Source organism: Dacryopinax primogenitus (genome assembly GCF_000292625.1).
Source record: "Dacryopinax primogenitus strain DJM-731 SS1 chromosome Unknown DACRYscaffold_3, whole genome shotgun sequence".
NCBI lineage: Eukaryota > Fungi > Basidiomycota > Dacrymycetes > Dacrymycetales > Dacrymycetaceae > Dacryopinax > Dacryopinax primogenitus.
The window spans coordinates 1,155,912-1,174,778 of NW_024467200.1; the positions used below are offsets into that span (position 1 = coordinate 1,155,912).

Genomic DNA, 18,867 nt, shown 5'->3' on the forward strand with positions numbered 1-18,867 from the left:
GGTTATGTCCATGCCATTCCAACCTATCCAACGGAATATTGAACAGTGCAATAAGTTACAATGCAGTGCGTTAAGTGCGATAGATAACACAATTAGACCTTGACCTCCACAACGATATTGATTACCATGATCACCACGTAACCCACGATCAACCCAATTCCCCATTTCTTCGTCAGCCAGTAGTCGTTCCACGGGACTACGATCAGTGTGGCGAGTAGGATGACGAGCAGCCCCACGGCGCTCACTATCAGTGTCGGCGAAAAGATGATCTCGTACCCCTTGGATGCGTTCTCCCCTGCTACGACCATGCCGGCAATACCGAGCCCGATGAGGATGTTCAACATAGGCCCGGCGTAGCACGCCGCGATACCCATGAGAGGACTGCCCATCGACGCCACGGTGAGGTTCGCGACTAGGTCTGCCAGAGAGTTGCCCATCGCGAAGATGGTGAGGCCGATGATGGCATCTGAGAGGCCGAATATGACACCCAGCGTCTGATCACAATCAGCGCTCATCAACCAGAGGCAAGAATATGACTAGGTACCTGCAGCACACGAACCACTTCATCGGCTATTGCCATTATCCAGACAACGGCCACGAAGAATCCGAGGAAGCAGCGAAATAGTCTGAATGCGGGATGTTTCCCCGTCCCACCGTAGCGCAAGACGAGTCCGCTCATGAGAAGACCGACCCCTCCGCAGCCAAGCACCATCCATAAGAAGTACTCGTGTGTTCCTGCAGGAATTGTCAATTGAGTGTCGTAAGGCCGTAGACGTAGACTTACCGAGTATAACGAGTAACACCCACAACGGCCCCAAGATACACTGGATCGCCATCAACCACTTATGATGAGGTGTCTCGTCACAGCACTCGTCCTCTTCCCTCACGACGTTCAACTCTTCTTCTCCGTTATTTCCATTTGGATGCGCCACGTACACCGGAAGAGTTAGAGTCAGCAACAGGACAGCAGGTGCTGAGATGACGGAGAGAATTCGACCAGACCAGTCTTTCTGGCCAAGGGAAACCAGAGTGGGGAACAAAGTGCTCCAAATTGAGTAAAGCGCGCTGAGCACTCGTGATCGTCTGGGTGGTTTTTCATCGGGAAGTCTGACGGTCAAGGTTTGAGGCTCGGTACTTGCCTCTTCTAGGCTCCCCTCTTCAAGGGCTTGCTCTGGAGGGATGACATGAATGCTCGGCGCAGTGCTGGTGGCGGCATTGGATATTTCCTGTGCTGACGAGGTCTTCACTAGAGGATACCCGATCTGAGGAAACCCGAATGGGCTTGGTAGGTCGGTGCCATCAGGTGATGGGGATCTGAGAGTGATGGCACCAGATATTCGGCGCTGTCCAAGGTTGTGATAATGGCCTGCAGCAGGGGGCTCGAAGATCGCTTCGTCGAAGCCTGGTCCGCCGAAAACTGCAGATTCTCGCTGGAGGGACTGGACGACGTTGTGGAACTCTACTGCGCCCAGCAGAGAGAAAGATGGCAGATGTCGGCGGTGTCTTACCGTGCCGTGTGGTTGGGCGCTGTGTGGGACATGATGATGGCCATTGATAAGGTTGCTGGTTTGCAAAGGCGGTAATGCTCGTGGCCTTCCACCATTCGGCACAACCAGGAAGGAGTCAGACGGCGACATGGAAGGAGCCGGTGACGATGTGCGAATGAGTCCATTGGCCGAGAGAGTTGAACCCAGGAGTTCTGCGTTAGGTGGGGCGGATGAGGCGCGATTGATCCGCGGGCCAGCGGTGCCGATGGTTGGTGGTGGAGGCGTGGCGGGTATTTGCAAGGCAGATGCCTCATCAGAATAGAGGGATTCGATACGGGGAAAAGGAATGTCGCTGTCGTCGTCCAAGTATGGCTCGATAGCTCCCACGAAGTCGTCACCTCTGAAGGCTTGAATCTGCCTCAACTTCTCCCTCCGCTTGTCGACATACGTTTGTACAACGACCGTTGCCACGTACGAGACATATATGAGGATGAGTACCGCACCCTCCCATGCCATGAATATTCCATCGCTGAGGAAAGCGAGTAAAGCGGCGACCGACACGGCGTAGAAGGTAACATCTCGGAGGAAGGGCCCTCGCTGCACTCTGAAGGGCTTGATCAAGCACATCGATCCTGCAACGACCGATATTATGAACGTGCCAGCCCCCAGCAGTTCTCCGACAGCCAAGCTCCCTGAATCGTTCCGCATTGCTGAAAACGTGCTGAACAAGTCGGGACTCCCATTCCCGAAGGCGAGGAATGTCACTCCTGCGACGTTCTCGTCGAGTCCGAGCATCGTCGCAATAGTCGACAAGTTCGGGCAGAAGAAGTCGGAAGCTGATATCGATATAAATGAGAAGAGGAAGAGCAGCCATGCTACGAGAGCAACGACGATGAGCCATCGGACGGCTATTGGTGAGCAGAAGTAGATCTGCAGGTATGGTATGGACAGAATAGAGTCGGTCGGTGCGCAGTGTTCGTGTGCATATGAGCACTGTTCGATTCCTGGAACACTAAAGGGCTCGCATGCTTCATCTTCCTCCAGTATGCTGAAGCGATTCGACCGGTGTATAGTCCTCAATTGGAAGAAAGCGAAAGCGATGCATGCAAGCAGCCCGAGGGCGCCAATTTGGACAGCGATGGACCGGCGCATTGCATCTCGGGAATGCAGGACTAATTGACCTCCGCAGATGATTAGCAGTACAGCCTACGCTGTTCGTCTGAAGTTGTCCTGGGCTTCCAGGTGGTGGTATACAGCAAAGCAAGGTGGATAACGTATACGTCAGTTGCCGTCGTTGGCGGAGCCCCTCGTCTGATGACGCTCTGTTCGGGTTACGTCGGCGAACCCTGACCTCCTAAGTGGTAGAATGTGATAACCGCCTATTATTGGTGGGAAACAATGGATATTTCGTTCTCATTCCATTACAATACTGACAAAGAGAATAAATCGGGTGAATTGATGGTAGATGAGGGAATTTGGTTGAGAGAGGTATTGTACCGAAAGAGCGTCCATACAGTACTACTACCAATCTCTTTATTCGCGAAGCGTGAGAGTTGGATCGGCATCAAGCAGTCGACGAACGAAGCGATTAACTTGAGTCCACCCATATTCGTCTTCATCTTCGCCGGGGTCTTCAGTTTGACGAATCGCTCCGATATATGCATAGAAAACTTGGCTTTGGGCGGGAATACTGGCGCGCACCATCATTTCGTTGGCAGCGCAATTCAGACGGTTCGGTAAGTCATACATCCGAGACCACTTCGCCACAACTTTTTTGTCGACACGCAACGAGCGCTGTTGCTGTTCACTTCAGTTAGTGACGGAGATGCAAGGCAGCTCTTGTTAGCTCACCGTAAGCTCTCCTGATGCGGCCAGCGGTCGACTGTCCATAAGCCATTCAGTCACGACGAGAGGCAAAATTGTGGCCCCAAGCAAGGAAAGACGATCGTTGTTGTCTGCAAGACCAGAATGACGGAAAACTCTCTCCCTGACATCGGGAAGAAGTCCAGGCAGCTCAGGCAGAGGTGACCCAGTGCTGCCATTAGTGCGAGGACTGGCAATGACGAGAGTCTCGGACGTGCCATTACTAGTAGTGCCAGTACTGGAATTGACGAGAGTCTCGAACGTGCTATTAGTGCGAGGACTGGAATCGACGAGAGTCTCGGACATGGTGTTGTTGCGAGGTGGTTATTTCGTTGTCGTAGTGGAAGGTCAACTTGCTGTGGGGCCCAGGGGCCGCGTTCACGGCTTTATTTATATCTGATGAGATCGCGCGGTCTATTGTTATGCAGATCCAGCACAATCAGATGACCCTCATGATTTGTTGCCAAAGCGCTGGGGTTTTCCGCCGAATCCCGGTTCAAGCGCGATGTCAGAGCATTACTCGACCAGAACACCATTTCTTACCAACAGGTGCATGCTGTGGGGCACGGAAAAGTTGTAAATGTGAAAAGAACGACACGAAAAAATGAGACGATCCCGAACTGCGGGCGCGCAGTTACCCATTGCAGCGAAAGAGACGCGCGCTTGCTTGTGTACATGCTGTCGTGGGATTGAAACCGTTTGAGACAAGGACAAAGCTGAGAGCCTTGCGGTTGACAGACATCCAAGAGGCGAGGAAGTCGGGAGATGATTTCGGAAAGAAGACAACGAACGCCAGCGTTAAAACGATGGCAATTTGACATTCGGAATTCCAGGAAACAGAACTAGGAAAATGAAGGATCGAGAACGACCACAGCCTGGAGCCTCCTCATCACGCTAGGGAATGCTAGAGCATACAGCCATTGCTGACTTCCAAGATCAACCCTGATCAGAGCACTTGGAATGAGCAATGGAGTATACCACCACATTCGCTCGGGTCATGCGGCAGGTATCAGTCCATATCGCTCTACATCGACGTCTGAGTGCAGGCTCTCACTCGAGGGAGCGAAACAAGGCTCACCTATGAACTGGACCTGAGATCCCATAGCGAGAATAGCCAGTTTCTAATCAAAGAAAAGTCAAAGTTAGATTCGAGAAAAACCGCCGCCACATAAGCCTGAAAGAGCGTGGCTTGTGCAGAGGCGGCCTGCCGGACCGACTCCGTGTTCTCGCGGGCTCTAAGCTGCTTTTCCAGGCCGTAGTGCGTGGTGCACCACGCCATCGCGTCCTGCCTCATGAGTTCACTGCGTTCTTCCTAGACATTGCTCAGAATTTAGTCCGTTTTGGTGACAGAAACGCACAGTGATATCTCCGCTCGTCCCATCCGGGAACTGGACCAACTTGTACAGGGTGGCGATCGTTCCGAGGAGAGCGGCTCCGAGAAGAGCAAAACGGGTATTGTCTTTGGGAAGACCCCTGTGACTGAAGACTCTCAAACGTCTGTCTGCTTCTTGGATAGGAGGGAGGGGTACATCGTGGACCATGACTTCGATGCTTAGACAGGGAAATGGGGCAGGAGAGGCAGTGAGAGAGGAGAGGCAGAGCCTGAAGATGTCAAAGTCCCGGTCTGTCGCCTTTTATGCACCATCCATCATTCAATGTGCCGAACACGAGGCTGCCTGCGTAGGATTGCTCGTCCTTGCAATTGCCAGCGATTGTCCCAGAAGCATGTCACATGGCATCCAAAAACCCGAAAGAGACGCTGACAAGCCCACGTTTGATTATCTTCGCATATTGTTGGTAGAGGCAAAGTCATTACAACTCATTGATACCTTAGAAAAGAAAAGAAAAGAATGTCGGTATGTTGTTCACGTAGAAATAAAGATATCAACAAATCAAAGCTGCAACGGAGGCAGTCGACGACGCGTTCCCTTCACGCGAAAGACGCGTTGAAGAGAATGGTCGACGATTAGCGCCTCCTCAAGGTCGACCTGCATACATGGCGTTTAATCTGCGCACACCAACTGGGCCCAACGTACCGTATACACTTGCGCCAGTACCGGGTTTACAAGATCTCGAATCAACCTCCTTTGCTTCTTCGTTCTCTCTTGGTCCTCATTCTCTTGTCAAGTCTCTCGTGACAGGTGGTCCGTCACACCCCGCTGGCCTCGATCCGAATGCATCTCTTCTTCATGCTAGTCCCGTGCAGAGCCTTGCACAGCGTCTTGTGCGCAAGCGAGAACTTGCATTACAGCGCACGTCCATAGTAGGAACATCGACCCCTTTCCCTCAGAAGATCACACTCCCAGTGGCAGAGCCGGAGAAGGCAGAGGAGCAACAGGAGGGCGATTTGACGGAAGAGGGGTGGACTGCAGTGGACAGGATGCGGCTCTGGCGACATGATGCGATGACGCAGCACCTGTACGAGAGCTCTGTTTATTGGGGGGATAAGGTGCTCAGCTGGACCCGTTAGTGCACTCTCTGAGCTCGTCATACCGCCTATTGTAGCTGATATCCGTTCGATATTCGAATAGATGATCCGAATGATGCATTTTGGCTTGCACAAGCGCACTTTTTGAATCATGAATACTCGCGCGCCGAGACTCTCCTGCTTAAAGAGTTCACAATGCCAGCTAAGACCGCCCCATCACTCAAGGGGAAGGAACGGGAGGACTTGAATGGCTTTCTGACTGAGCCTATTGGGGGAGGGAAGATACAGACTGCTGGGAAACAGGGCGTACGATTAGTGGATCTGAGCATTGGATGTCGGTACTTGGCAGCTCAATGTCAGGTGCGTAATTATGTGCTTGATTTGCTGAAGACTTGTGCTCAAAGCGCTCGTAGGTCAAGCTGGGAAAATGGGCAGAAGCGCTCGAGCTACTGGGAGAAACGAATCCGTTCACTCAGACGGGTATGTAATGAGATGGATCGGAGTCATGTACTGGTATCTGATGCTGCTGTAGGTCAGTCTGGTCCTTTAATACCGAATCGTGATGGTGGGTTCAAGGTGTGCCCAACTGCCGAAATCGTTGCGCTATTGTTCATCGAATTCAGGTCGAGGCATCTATGTGCCACTTACGAGGGCTGCTGTTGCTACGGGTGAATCGCGCAGACCGGGCAAAGCAATGTTTTATGGAGGCATTGGCGCTTGATGTCAAGTGTTACGATGCCCTGGAACAACTAGTTGCAGGCGAGATGATGAGTGTAGATGAAGGTATGACATGATGTTCTTGTGACTGATTCACGCTCATCACAATGGTCAGAGTGGGAGTTCGTGCAAGGGTTAGCATACAAGGAGCAAACACCAGAAGATGCCGAGTTCGTGAGGCTAATGTATATGCAAAGGCTAAAAAAGGTTCGTCCGCTCTCAGTTTCATAGGCATTCAATGACATTCACTCAGTACAAACACATGGACGAAATGGCAGAAGCTCGAAAAAAGTTGGAGAGCCAATACGACCTCCACGGAAACAGCGACGTCCTCTTCGGCCTCGCCGACACCCTTTATAGTCAAAATCGCTGGGCCGACTGTTTCCTCATCACATCCCAGTAAGTGCAAGAAGCTGGGCTGCATATACGTAACTCACGGCGTTTCAGGATCCTTAATCAGGTCAATGTACACACTGCAACTCTTCCCCTACATCTTGCTTGTATGCATCACCTCTCGCATATGCATAGCCGCTTGTTCCTCCTTGCACATGAGCTCGTTGAACGAGAACCAAATTCTGCAATCAGTTGGTATGCCGTGGGTGTTTGGTATCTAACACAAAAGAAATACGGTGAAGGAAGGAAATATTTCAGGTTTGCAGACCCAATTCACTGCGCTCTGTTCCCTGATAGGTGTCTTAGTAAAGCTTCGATCATGGAGCCGCGCTTTGGTCCGGCATGGATCGGTTTTGGTCATACATTTGCTTTGGAGGGGGAACACGACCAAGCAGTGACGGCATATTCCACTGCTTCCCGCTTATTCCAGGGGTGAGTGTTTGTTGGCAGGATGAATCACTGTGCTGATCAAGATTAGATCTCACCTACCACTCCTGTTCATTGGCATGCAGCATCTTCAAGTTTTCAATTTAACCCTGGCAAGCGAGCATCTGGCTGCGGCCCTGAAGATATGCAACTCTGATCCCCTAGTGTACAACGAACTGGGTGTTCTGGAATATTATAACGAACAGCGAGTCATCATAGACTGCATATATTCTGCAAACTAAACCGTCTCTAGTTACAGCGACGCAGTCATCTACCTCGAGCGTGCCCTTGAGCTAGCCGACACCACCCAAAGCTCTCAGAGCATTTGGATCAAAACCCGTTACAACCTAGCTCAGGCATATCGGAGGCTGGGCCGATTACAAGATGCGAAGACTAATTTCACCAAGGTCCTCGATCTGCAGCCTAGGAATGCTTCGGCGATGACTTCTTTGGGCATGGTACAGCATCTGCTGGGCGAGATAGATGATGCCATCATGTCGTACCATGAGGTATATTGATCCAATTTGCGAGATCCCGCGCTAATCGCCTGCGCAGGCTCTGAGCATCAGACCAGCGGATAACGATACTATCACATTGCTCAACCTCGCCCTGGAAGACTCTGCCGACGCTGGTCACTTCGCCTTCAGAGGCATGCCCAAGGATATAGAAACATGGCGGACCAACGTGTTGCGCGAACAGAAAAAACAGGACCAGATGCGGAAGCTGGCGAAGGTGCGGTTCGACCCTGCGAAGGAAACGTCGAGCATTTCGCTTGTTTCGGTGTCGGCTATTGCAGGTGTTTCGGGGATGTCGCTCGATGATATGGACATGAGTTAGAGTAGATGGATGGATGGTCGGGTGTATAGTGCATGTGCATTGATTCTCTGTTTTCCTTCTGTCCCAGTCTTGACATGGTTATTTCACTCGTATCTTCTGCACATTTGCCTTAGCGGCAACTGACGAGCGCTCGTTTGGTTTCAATGGCCATCGTTGCCTTTCCACCACGAACAGTGATGGTATCGTATCACCCTTAACATCGACCTTCACTTCGACTGGTTGCTTATGAGGTTTGGGAGATGCCTGTGAGACCATATTAGACCATGTCGTCTATACAAGAAATGGGGTCTTACCCAATTCGTGCTCGCTTCCTTCAAAAGCCAGGAAGTATCCACGGCTATCCCGCTGACACGTTGCCTTCTCTGATCTTCTTCTTCTGTTGTATCCTCATATACGTGTGGGTTTAAGATACCTGCGATCATTTCAGCATTTTCAGCTGGAGTATGCACACGCATCGTACCTGCTAAAGCAGCCGGTTCCTGAAGAGAAATGCTTTGGGGTTGGCTAGATCCAGAGACGAGTTTGAACTCTAATAGAGAATCAGACCTCTCTATCGTCGTCCTTGTTGTTTCGATTTACCAAAGACAGGCTCCACTTGGACAGCATCTGCTACATGTCGCCTCTTCTTGGATTTCTTGGTCGATTTGAGTTTTTCCTCAGAATCGGGAACGATTGGTACATCCAGCTGGGCCTTGAGAGCATCATCAAATACCGCCAATTCTGTAGGATCAGCAGGAAGACTCGATCCTGCCGCCTCAGAGTTGCCGAATAGTTCTTTGCGTGAGCTCGTGATATAATAGTCCATGAAAACCAAAGATGAGCCTCAACAGGGCGCAATAGAAGAGTTAGAAGGACAATCCAAGCCTCGTGATGGATTTAAGGAACTGTTCACCTGAAAAGGTAGAATATCGATAACAGCACGTGCACGAAGCAGCTGAAAACGGTATTCCAGAACTCTACCGGAACCAGAATTTTGCTGTGGTTTGCAAAGGGTCCTCGAGCACTTTATAGATCGTCTGCGCTGTTCAATACCCTGTCATCACGATGCCGACCAAGACCAAAACGACGAAGCCACTAGAGAAATCTAGAAAAAGCGAGCTCAAGCCCAGGAAGGCCCCAAAGTCTTCTGTTCCTGCTCCTGCAGAGAAGGCACCTACTGCGGACAAGGCGAAGAAGCGGAAGCTCGACATTGAGCAGGAGGATGCTGTCGTTGAAAAGAAAAGGCGCAAGTCAGCAGTCGCGGACGGCTCAAATGAGGTGAAGGTCAAGAAGGCCGAGGCAGCAAAAAAGAGCAAGGAGGTCGCTAAGGTTGTGGAGGCTCTGCCCCCACCTGCCAAGTCGACGAAAGTTGCAAAAAAGGTTATGATCTCTGAAGGCGCGACAAAGGGCAAGCGCTCCAAGAACGTACCAGAACCAGAGCCTGAAAAAAAAGACGATGAGGCTGGGAATGACGATGTCGAAGATAATGCTGAGCAGCCTGAGGAGGAGAACGAGGAAGACGGCGAGGAGCTCCATGGCTTCACGAGCGGAGAGGATTCCTCAGATGATGACGACGATGTCGATGCCGAACCCATTGATCTCGGAAAGCTGCCAACTATTGCGAAAGACGATGCTACGATAAAGAGGAGGTTGGATAAGGCGAAGAAGCAAAAAGTATGCTATTTCCGTGTCTTCAAAAGGATCGCTCTGACCCTTTCTCTCAGACCGAAGAACGGGGAGTGCTCTATCTAGGGCGCATCCCGCATGGTTTCTACGAGGATCAAATGCGTGGCTACTTCTCCCAGTTTGGCACTGTCACGCGCCTTCGCCTCTCGCGCAACAAGAAGACGGGCAAGTCAAAACACTACGCGTTCATCGAGTTCGACTCGCTGCCCGTAGCCGAGATCGTGGCAGATGCGACAAACAATTACCTCATGTTCGGCCGTCTGCTGCAGTGCAAAGTTATACCAAACGAAAAGGTGCACCCGGGGCTCTGGGTTGGCGCGAACCGCAAGTTTAGGCCGGTGCCGCGTGCGAGGGTCGCCCGGTTGAAGCATAACAAGGAGCGGACGGAGGAGGATCAGAAGAAATCGGCAGAGAGGCTGCTGAAGAGGCAGGAGGAGAAGAAACGCAAGCTGGCGGAGTTGGGGATTGATTATGATATTGATGCGGCAGGCTTTGTGAGTTTTTCGTCCCTAATGTGACGCAAGAAAGCTGACAATGTCTGCAGAAAGCCAGTTAGATGGAGAGCGGTTGTGCTTTGCATTCTTTGTTCCCGTCATTCTTGGTTCTGTGCAATGTGATACCTTGTTCATATTTAGCTCAACGCGCATCTGCGAGGAATCACCGCACGCAGGCAGGAGAACTTGATCAAAGTTGGTGACGCTGGAATGATATACATACAATATGTTTCAATCGGAGTGGCATCTACATCAACCCCTTCAACAAGAATACACCGAACACGACCACAATTCAAGTTCAAAGAAACAATGCCAGAGGTTCGGCGTATCACTTGCCACCCTTCATCATCTGCAGGCGCTTGCGACGTTTTTCCGCCTCATGCTTCGCCTCTTCCGCTGCCTCCCTCTCATCCTCTAGCCTAGCGAGCCTTTCACTGGTAACCAAACATCAGCGTTGTCTCTTTCCGTGAATCACGACACTTACCTGGCCTTCTCTTCTCTCCACAAGTCCTCGCCGGTAGCTTCCATGTCGTCGTCGTCATCGCTCCATCGCTGATCCCTCTGCTGCCCGCCCCTTCTAAACATGGAAAGCACATCGTCCAGAGCTCTTCGCGTTTCCCCGTGCAAGCCAGCGTCTGAGTCCCTCCGATGGCGCGCACGCCCGCGATCATCAGCGCGTGACTGCTTCTTGTAGTGCCTATCCTCCTCTTCTGACGTATACTCATCGGATGGAGTGCGCTTGCGCTTGGTAGACTGAATGGCAGAGGAAGAGACTGCTGTACGCTTCGTATCAGCCGGGCGCTGTGGCTTGCTTGGGCCATCGACGACAGTCTTGGATGTAGAAGCTGAGACCAAAAAGCTCTTCGTGGTTACAGACGAGGATTGGGACGCAGAGGCTGGGCGAGGCGGAGCGACGGAGGTAAGCGGTTTATCCCGGGGACGCGGTGAGGAAGTGCCAACAGCCAATGAAGCTCGAGGGGCACCATTTGGCTTTTGGGCAGTGAGAGGTAGATCCTTCGGGCGTTCCTTGTCCTTATCTTTGTCTCCCTCACGGCTTCCATCATGGTGCTTGTCCTTGTCCTTCTCCTTAGGTCGTTCTTTCTCCTTCGGCTTCTCGACATCCTTCCTCTCCTCATCGCTCTCACCTACTTCCCTTCCTGCTTCATCCTCACTCAAAACCTTCTTCATCCCCGACATCTCCCGCATCAGCCTCTCCTGCTTAGCTTTCATGGCCCGTTCGCGTCGTACCATCTCCTCTCTCTTCTTCTCTTCTCTGAATCCGACGGGGTCGCCTTCACCCGCCGCAGCACGCTGTTTCTGCAGCTCCATCTGGATTTCGAGCGGACCACGCAGGTCGCGCTTTTCCGTGTTGAGCTTGGTGAGTGTGACAGGTAACATTGCGAGGCGTTGGCGAGCAGTTAGACCGTCGGAAACGCTGGTACTGGTACTGAGCGAGACAGCATGAGGATCGGTGACAACTCGAACATCTCCATCGCCCACTGCAACATCATAGGATAGATCAGTCCAGTGGGGTAAGAATGTATTCATGTCACTCACATCCGCGAACTGATTTCGTCGTACGAATTCCGGATTTTCGGTGCGATGCATCCCTCGTCTGCCTTTCAAATATCGCCCTCCTCCTCTCCTCTAGCGTCAATCCAACGGGTGTCGAACTCCTCGCCCTACTCCCACCTGCGCTCACCCTCTCGGCACTCGGCTTCGGACTCTCTGCGCCGCGGCTTGACCCATTCAACCTCTTCTTCAGGTCTTGCTTCTCCTTAAACTCTGAGCCCCTCTCCCTCTCGGCCTGCTCTCGCTCTAAGCGCTTCGCTTCCAGCTTCTGTTTTTCCCGCTCTATAGCCTCTAACTGCTTCGCACGCAGCGCAGCAATGTCCTTGCGTCGCTGTTCTTCAGCTTTGCGTGCACTATCGGCCTTACGAGCTTGTGCTTCCTCAGCGGCTTTCTGCTGCGCGATCGTAGCGGCTTGTTGTGTTTGGGCGGCTTTGGCGAGGGCAGCGAACTGAATCGCTATCAACGGCGAGTAAAACGGGTCTGGGTTGACATACACTACTCATGATGTGTGATTCGATGAGGAAGGTATACTGATACGCGGTGTTAGTACGAGGTCAGACGAAGTTGCCTCCACGACTCACGTGTAACACAGTGACAGACAGCAAAAGGATATAACACAAGCTGTCTACGTAGTCAAGCAAGATAAAAATCAATGTAGCAGTTGGACAATCGTGAAGGCCTTTATATACGTTGTTGAACGTGGTCCTGTACGCAGAGGTGGTGGTCGTAACAGAGTGGTAGTGACTGCTTGTGTGGCCAACGCTGCATGAAAGTGATGAATGCTTCCGACTCAAATAAAGTAATCTCAGCCATGAGGCGGCATCGCCTCTTTCTTTCATTCCCCTTCTATCACCATCCTCACAGTGAAGTGAAGCACTGCCGTTGAAACAATGGACAATATATTGTGACAAGAAAACTGAATCATATCATATCTAACGTGTTTTCTCTCTTATATCTTCAGGTGTTTCGTGCCTCCGCGGCCGTCCACTCGTCAACGGGTCTGCTAGTGCATCCACGTTTACTTCTCATTTCTCTTGGTCCAAGGGCCTATCTGCCTGCCACTCCCGAGAGGTTCTCAGTCCATCTCTTCCTCCTGGACCCTCATCAAGATATCTCTCAGCTTTTCTTGGTCAACTGCTATATACTGGCACAGCTCATTCACCCTGTTGACTCTGTTCCTCTTAATATAACACGGACGTCTTATTGGCTGGAGGACCTAAGGAAGTGTCAGTTGAACGGCTGTGGGAGATTCACGCGCCATGAATGTGTGCTCTTAACAGGGAGGCGCTTGGCGTTGGGAGACACGAATGAGGGGACGATGGAAGTGGAACGAATCCGGTGGAACACGTGACAGCCAGATTTCCACTCTCTGGGGTTATGAAAACAAAATGCCCTGGTGTGTCATATTTACGCATTTTGTACGCTATCCAACCCTGTTATTCCTCGGGACCGAAGCAAATTTGATCGTCTACCCTTCGCTTGGGGGGAAATATCTCTTCTACCCCACATGTTCGAATTCGTACCCCGGATCCTGGTTGTCAGCTGATCGCGTCTTCATCACAGAAGCACGTATTCTTCTCCTTCCCACTGGACTGATGACTCCTCGTTCCGGTATTACTTCCTTCATGCTGATTCTTCGTGAAAAAATCTGAGAATTTTTCTCCCTTTTTCATGGGACTAACACAAGGCTGAACGCTGACTGGCTCGTCGCTCCTCCTCCTCGATGAGCGGTGCCGCCAGCCACCATTGTTGATCAAGGTGCACCCTTTCCCACTCACTTGATGGTATGCCACAGCATCACCGTCGGTACCGGCGGCATCGAGCTAAGGGTGTTCAGTAAGTCTTCCCAGCCAGTCCAGAAAACTATAAAACTGCACCTGAAACCCGCCATCCTCGTCAGCTCCTCAGCCAAACACCCAACAAACAAACACAGACAATGCAGTTCTCCCGCCTCGCCTCTTTCGCGCTCTTCTTCCTCTCTCTCGCCTTCCTGGCGAGCGCGACCCCCATCGTCGCCAAAGAGGCCCACGAGCTTGAAACTCGCACCGCCCCAGACACAGCGGCCATCGCCATCGGCACGACGCTCCTCGCAAACATCCAGGCGGACGTGGCTGTCATTGCCGACATCCTCGCTGGTGCGACGGTCGACGTGGCCGCGTTCGCTGACGTGTCAGTCTTTTCCAATCTCGTCTCAATATACGCGAGAGACTAACGTTTTCTAGTTTCGCCCAGATCAACGTCGACATCAACGCAGCCGTCGTCGCCCTCGCAGCACTCGACGTCCAAGGCTACCTTTCCCTCCACATCCTTGCAGTCGTTACCGTATATGCCAACGTCTTCCTTGCACTCTTCCCGGCGCTCGTCAATGTTTGTGCTGCCGTCCCGGCGTGCGCGACGGCCTATTTCCCCGCGCTCGATATTCAGCTTACAGCGCTCCTCAACATCTGCATTTCTGTGTTCCTTGGCTTCTTGGTGGCTTTTGCACCTCGTGAGTGCTGTCCCACCATTTTCTGTGCTCTAGACTTATCCGATCCAGTGGTCGTGAGCATCTCCGCATTCCTCAACCTCCAGACAGCAGTCTTCGTCAACCTCCACGCGCTCCTCGGCTCCCTCCTCTAACTCCCCAAACGAAACTCTTTCAATCCAAAGCCGGTCAGAAAGTGGAGCTGTGCCAACTTCGCTCTACAACCCTCCCTCATGCCCTCAATATATGTCATTTAGTGAAATTTGAATGCGTATGAGTCTATCGTCCATGAGTCGGTACACAGTGAATTAGTCACAATCTCCTTCAGTCGGTGATCACAGCTTCGCTTTCTCCTCCTTCACATCCACATCAGCACGTACGACCCCTTCCTGGGTGGTGACAGCCACGAGCCTCCCATCTTGCGTATAAAGCTAAAAGCAGCTTCAGTCTCCGTATCTCGAGTAAAATGCTGACATACCCTTCCGTGCACTAAGCCCCTTCCCGATCCCCCCACAGGACACTCGATCACATGCAGCAGCCAGTCGCCGCAGTTAATATTATGGCTGTTCTCCATCAGTCCAACTCCCAAGTCCGAGTTCAACAACGTACTCGTAGAACCAGATAGAATGATCAAGTGAGCTGAGCATCGCCAGCCTATTCGGGGGCTTAGCAACGTTGCTCAACCTCATCGCCTTACCAGCTACTCCGATACTACCCTCATGAGCGCTTTCCGCATGGAGAAAAGGGAAGGACTCACAATGCTAGATCGGAGAGGTAGGCAACGATACACTTGTGGAAGCTCGGTTCCAGGTGTCCCACCCCGCGCGCTTTGAGCCAATACATCGTCCTCCCTCTCTCATCATATCCTTCTCCTCTGACCGGTCGTTTTGCGAGCTTGAGGGCAATAGGACTGTGCCGCCTATCGTTCGCGTACAACAGCACTCGCTCCCTAGCCTCCGCGCTCAGGAAGAGACTGCGCGCAGCTTGCTCGTACACCTCTTCCTGCAACTGACAGGCAGAAGGCGGGGGAACATCGGAGGGCATGGGCCATTGATGCATGGGCTGGATAAGCTCCGGGCGGTGGAAAGAGCAGTGCATCGCAAAGATGCAGGAACCGGACTGGACGGCCTTGACTGAGCAGACGGTGTAGCTGCGTCCTGGAGGGAGTTAGAAGGCGATACGTCGAGGGAGGGAGACACACCTTTGCGCAGCGTCTCGACGTGATACACGATAGGCACGCTCGCGTCCGCGCTGTATAGGAAGTAACACTACCTTGCTCAGTCCCAGTCTGCACCACCCAACCCAACACTTACATGCAACGACTACCCTCAATCAGTTCTCGCACTGTAAAAAGCGGGAAAATGGGCTCACATGGACACTGTAAGCCGGATCGACAGTATTTGTCGCACTCAACAACGCTTGGGAGATGACCTGCCCCCCGAACACGCCCCTGGCCCTCGACGGTAACCAAAGCGATCTAGACCTGAACCTACATAGAGTCAGTAACCCGCGGAGGGAAGGACTGTAGTGAGGAAGGGAGAGAAGGAGGGGACGAACAGGTTTTGTTCCAGCCGCTCTAGGTCTAAGGAAGCGGTGATGAGCTCGTGTTCTGCGCTGTCTTTTTCGGGTGCGTCCATCGTCTCGACTTTCTGCTGCAAGTCTGGTTTGTCAGACACAGTACAAGAAATACTTGTGGTTGGAATGGCAGCGGAAAGATTGGATTAGTGGAAAGGCGAGGTTAAGGATAAGAGAAGAGAACAAGTTGAAAGTGCTTGGATATTGATATTAATATTGACGCCAAGTGACCGGGTATTGCTCAGGGTTCCCCCGATGCGGGGATTCACGTGCTTCAAAGCTTCTACTGTTAATTCCCCCGATGATCGCTTCTACAAAGCCTTGTGCCCAGCACGCGTCCTATTGGGGGCAACCAGTGTCCGAAACAATAACAAAATCTACATCACATCACATCGTCATCATTTTCTCTTTAGCTCTAAGTCCGTCCATCCCCTCCCACAGCTTTCCTACAGTCTGCATCCCCTGCTTCCTCTCCTCTTCAAACTCTGTCATTCCCCACCCTCCATCCTCGCTCGCTCTCTCAATTTCTTCCCCCCACTCGCCCTTCAGCACCTTCCCCACCTTCCCCTCCTTCCTCAGCAACTCCTTCCTGTGCCAGCGTGCCCAGCCTATCTCACTCGTTCCCCCAAATCCAGCTAGGGAGAGCACCACAGTAGGGGGAACAGTCAACCGTCGGTTCTTGAAACAGTACCGGGAGACAGCAACGCAGTGGAGCGTAGAGCCCTCTGGAAGGAGATCGGCGGGGAGCGGAGGAGGGGGGGATCTAAGAGCTGGAGGTTCCTTCGGATAGGAGATGAAGTACGTTACGAGGTAGATCTGTGCTTATCAGCTCAGCACAGGGGGAGGCGCGGCAGACGTACCCATTTCTGATCCCATCCTCCTATCGTCGTGCGCATCTCGTACCGCGCCATAATAGGGATCTCTTTGAAAAATGCATAATGGCCCCCTCCGAGGGCTGTCACCCCCTTCTCCGCATAAAACGCGACCACATACTTCATGAGAAACTGGAATCGGACAATATCCAGCGTCTTGGCATAACTGCTATTGCTCAGATGGCCAAACATGTCGCTGTCGTCAAGCGTTGCGAGACCGGACATGACGTGCAGGGAGTTGAAGGGAGATTGGCCGATAGGGGATCGGAGTTCCGTATATCGCTTGGTGTTCATGTATAGGAGGCGCTTGAACTGCCACCACCAGACATGGGCCCAGAGACGGACTGCAAGCGTCAGTGGACGATTGATGGAACATGAAGAACGTACTGTGCCACATTCCTGGAAAGCTGCGCGCGTTCAGGACGAGCAGGATGATGGCGCCGTACTTGACGAGCTTCCCGAGTGCACTTAGGCTCGGTAAGCCGGGAAGATATCGGAGCAGTGTGTCGAGCATTTTATTGAGCTGAGAGAGCCCGAGACGGGGATGAGAGCGAAGAGTGAGGGAGGGCATGGTTTGAATTATGCTTTGTGGTTGATGGATGATAAGAATATAATTGTAAGAATATTGGAGGGGATGAGGTTGCTGGTAGCGAGATCATAATATGAATCTTTGACCAAATGATCGATGTTCATAAAGCCGAGGAGCACGGTGAAACACTTGGAGAACACAGTAAATGCAGAGGATAAAAGGGCGCACCGTGCCGACCATGCCGACTATAACATCCGAATTTGGTAACCACGAGTCAGAAGAGAAGCATACCTGGCACTGCCACATGGCCTGTCTTTTGGGCATCAGCATCAGAAAATTCCTCAACAATCGCATACTAAACATCCACTCGGGAGACTGCGGATCTCTCAATCCTGGCTAAACTACACTTGCATGCAAAATCAGCTCTTATCTTTTGTTCATCATTTGCTAGCAAGGGACAATCCGAATACTGGCTCATACGTCAGGGACGATGTTGAACAGAAAAATCACATGCAAGGGTATTACAACCGGACTGCATCGTTTCACTCACTTTGTCAGTCCAGTACACGCACTCAATTCCCTCCCAACTAGGCATATGACCGTTTCCTGCTCCGTCGATTGATCCCGCGAACAGTACTCTAGTACTGGGCTTTTTGTCATCCGGGCGGGCGGTGCACAATTGACTGATCGTGATGGCTGTTTACCGTATAAATACCGGAATACACCAGTCAGACGGGGGGCTACATATCTCAGAGTGGGGTCGCTTGCTGCTTGGTCGCGCTTTCCTCTTTGTCTAATAGTACGGTCTGTGGGTTCTATCGAGTCGACGATTGATGGAAATGGTGACACTGCTGGATCTCCTGCCCTCGCTGGGGACAGTACTCAAGTACTTCTTCATCCTCCTGCTGGCGGTCAACATCCGTTCCTTCCCACTAATGTGGCACAGTACGTCCATCCCTTTGCGCTCCACCGCTACTTACGCCCTATGCCCTCCCCCCCGGCAGTCCGAACCCTGTTCGAATCCAACTGGCTCGCGCATTTGCGCCGCTTCCTGTCCGGGAATCCTCAAAAGTTCCTCGAAGCCAACAGTCCAATCGGCGTCTCTCCCTTCTCCTGCCTTCATGTAATGCAAGGACTCGCAACCCCCGACGACTGCGACATGTTCGGGCACATGAGCAATAGCAGTTATGCCAAGACGCTCGATATAATGCGCATGCAGTTTGGCGCGGATTTCTTCCTGACCTGGTTTTCCTCGTATAAGGGAACCTGCCCTATGGGGGCTGCCGACTATTCCTTCATAAAGGAGATCCCGATTATGGGAAGGTATGAGATCAGGAGCACAATAGGAGGCTGGGATCATAAATGGGTTAGCGCCCCTTCCTGAGCAGGAACTACCGCCTGACGACTGATGGAGCAGCTATGCGTCGTATCATACTTCGTCTCCTACCCCAAAATACGCCAATCCGGCTCTCCGGAGCAAGTCCTCACCCCTCCCGCGCCGCTGCCTGCTGCTCTCTTCCCTCCTAACGCGATCCTGCACACCGT

General features: G+C 52.1%; 10 protein-coding genes across 10 annotated transcripts in view; 4 read left to right on the forward strand and 6 right to left on the reverse strand.

The window, feature by feature from the left end:
* Positions 1–28: 28 nt before the first annotated feature.
* Positions 29–2,698, reverse strand: DACRYDRAFT_20517 (uncharacterized protein). The gene is made up of 3 exons (XM_040771962.1): positions 785–2,698; positions 545–735; positions 29–494 (listed from the first exon to the last, which is right to left on the reverse strand). The coding sequence occupies exons 1-3, from the start codon at positions 2,637–2,639 to the stop codon at positions 93–95; spliced, it is 2,448 nt and encodes an 815-aa protein (XP_040631829.1). The 5' UTR covers positions 2,640–2,698; the 3' UTR covers positions 29–92.
* A 322-nt stretch (positions 2,699–3,020) lies between these two features.
* On the reverse strand, positions 3,021–3,656 carry DACRYDRAFT_104829 (uncharacterized protein; the record flags this gene model as incomplete). Its single annotated transcript, XM_040767985.1, has 2 exons — positions 3,021–3,287; positions 3,339–3,656. The coding sequence occupies 2 exons, from the start codon at positions 3,654–3,656 to the stop codon at positions 3,021–3,023; spliced, it is 585 nt and encodes a 194-aa protein (XP_040631830.1).
* A 505-nt stretch (positions 3,657–4,161) lies between these two features.
* Positions 4,162–4,891, reverse strand: DACRYDRAFT_114247 (ribonuclease III; the record flags this gene model as incomplete). Its single annotated transcript, XM_040769782.1, has 3 exons — positions 4,162–4,374; positions 4,429–4,662; positions 4,709–4,891. The coding sequence occupies 2 exons, from the start codon at positions 4,889–4,891 to the stop codon at positions 4,429–4,431; spliced, it is 417 nt and encodes a 138-aa protein (XP_040631831.1). The 3' UTR covers positions 4,162–4,374.
* Positions 4,892–5,730: 839 nt separating this feature from the next.
* DACRYDRAFT_93334 (TPR-like protein) lies at positions 5,731–7,832 on the forward strand (the record flags this gene model as incomplete). The annotated part of the gene is made up of 11 exons (XM_040777147.1): positions 5,731–5,815; positions 5,882–6,138; positions 6,192–6,258; positions 6,311–6,354; positions 6,402–6,561; positions 6,611–6,702; positions 6,749–6,894; positions 6,943–7,146; positions 7,195–7,320; positions 7,367–7,523; positions 7,596–7,832. 11 exons carry the CDS (start codon positions 5,731–5,733, stop codon positions 7,830–7,832), a joined length of 1,575 nt encoding a protein of 524 aa, XP_040631832.1.
* Positions 7,833–8,229: 397 nt separating this feature from the next.
* Positions 8,230–8,956, reverse strand: DACRYDRAFT_104832 (uncharacterized protein; the record flags this gene model as incomplete). Its single annotated transcript, XM_040767986.1, has 4 exons — positions 8,230–8,394; positions 8,445–8,563; positions 8,612–8,680; positions 8,731–8,956. The coding sequence occupies 4 exons, from the start codon at positions 8,954–8,956 to the stop codon at positions 8,230–8,232; spliced, it is 579 nt and encodes a 192-aa protein (XP_040631833.1).
* Positions 8,957–9,195: 239 nt separating this feature from the next.
* Positions 9,196–10,402, forward strand: DACRYDRAFT_114249 (RNA-binding domain-containing protein; the record flags this gene model as incomplete). Its single annotated transcript, XM_040769783.1, has 3 exons — positions 9,196–9,804; positions 9,855–10,310; positions 10,361–10,402. 3 exons carry the CDS (start codon positions 9,196–9,198, stop codon positions 10,370–10,372), a joined length of 1,077 nt encoding a protein of 358 aa, XP_040631834.1. The 3' UTR covers positions 10,373–10,402.
* A 211-nt stretch (positions 10,403–10,613) lies between these two features.
* DACRYDRAFT_114250 (uncharacterized protein) lies at positions 10,614–12,626 on the reverse strand. Its single transcript, XM_040769784.1, has 5 exons — positions 12,464–12,626; positions 12,377–12,412; positions 11,868–12,330; positions 10,795–11,809; positions 10,614–10,744 (listed from the first exon to the last, which is right to left on the reverse strand). The coding sequence occupies exons 2-5, from the start codon at positions 12,383–12,385 to the stop codon at positions 10,639–10,641; spliced, it is 1,593 nt and encodes a 530-aa protein (XP_040631835.1). The 5' UTR covers positions 12,386–12,412; positions 12,464–12,626; the 3' UTR covers positions 10,614–10,638.
* A 1,192-nt stretch (positions 12,627–13,818) lies between these two features.
* DACRYDRAFT_104835 (uncharacterized protein) lies at positions 13,819–14,501 on the forward strand (the record flags this gene model as incomplete). The annotated part of the gene is made up of 3 exons (XM_040767987.1): positions 13,819–14,051; positions 14,105–14,370; positions 14,419–14,501. The coding sequence occupies 3 exons, from the start codon at positions 13,819–13,821 to the stop codon at positions 14,499–14,501; spliced, it is 582 nt and encodes a 193-aa protein (XP_040631836.1).
* A 96-nt stretch (positions 14,502–14,597) lies between these two features.
* Positions 14,598–15,983, reverse strand: DACRYDRAFT_75952 (Thioesterase/thiol ester dehydrase-isomerase; the record flags this gene model as incomplete). Its single annotated transcript, XM_040776168.1, has 8 exons — positions 14,598–14,777; positions 14,825–14,909; positions 14,956–15,057; positions 15,104–15,503; positions 15,548–15,614; positions 15,660–15,668; positions 15,718–15,835; positions 15,904–15,983. The coding sequence occupies 8 exons, from the start codon at positions 15,981–15,983 to the stop codon at positions 14,682–14,684; spliced, it is 957 nt and encodes a 318-aa protein (XP_040631837.1). The 3' UTR covers positions 14,598–14,681.
* A 2,178-nt stretch (positions 15,984–18,161) lies between these two features.
* DACRYDRAFT_114252 (uncharacterized protein) overlaps positions 18,162–18,867 on the forward strand; it is a gene marked incomplete at its 5' end in the record, with an annotated part of 1,515 nt that continues 809 nt past the window's right edge. The window contains 2 exons of the mRNA XM_040769785.1: positions 18,162–18,267; positions 18,327–18,688. Coding sequence (XP_040631838.1) covers positions 18,162–18,267; positions 18,327–18,688 — 468 coding nt within the window. The remainder of the gene's footprint in view (positions 18,268–18,326; positions 18,689–18,867) is intronic.

Bases quoted from the DNA above. Each gene is read 5' to 3' on its own strand.
- DACRYDRAFT_114250 (XM_040769784.1), bottom strand. The intron at 11,810-11,867 runs GTGAGTGACATG...ATGATGTTGCAG, and splicing joins GACGAAATCAGTTCGCGGAT to TGGGCGATGGAGATGTTCGA. The intron at 10,745-10,794 runs GTAAGTGTCGTG...TTTGGTTACCAG, and splicing joins TGGAGAGAAGAGAAGGCCAG to TGAAAGGCTCGCTAGGCTAG.
- DACRYDRAFT_20517 (XM_040771962.1), bottom strand. From the start codon at position 2,639: ATGCGCCGGTCCATCGCTGTCCAAATTGGCGCCCTCGGGCTGCTTGCA. The intron at 736-784 runs GTAAGTCTACGT...CAATTCCTGCAG, and splicing joins GGTGTTACTCGTTATACTCG to GAACACACGAGTACTTCTTA. The intron at 495-544 runs GTACCTAGTCAT...GATTGTGATCAG, and splicing joins AAGTGGTTCGTGTGCTGCAG to ACGCTGGGTGTCATATTCGG.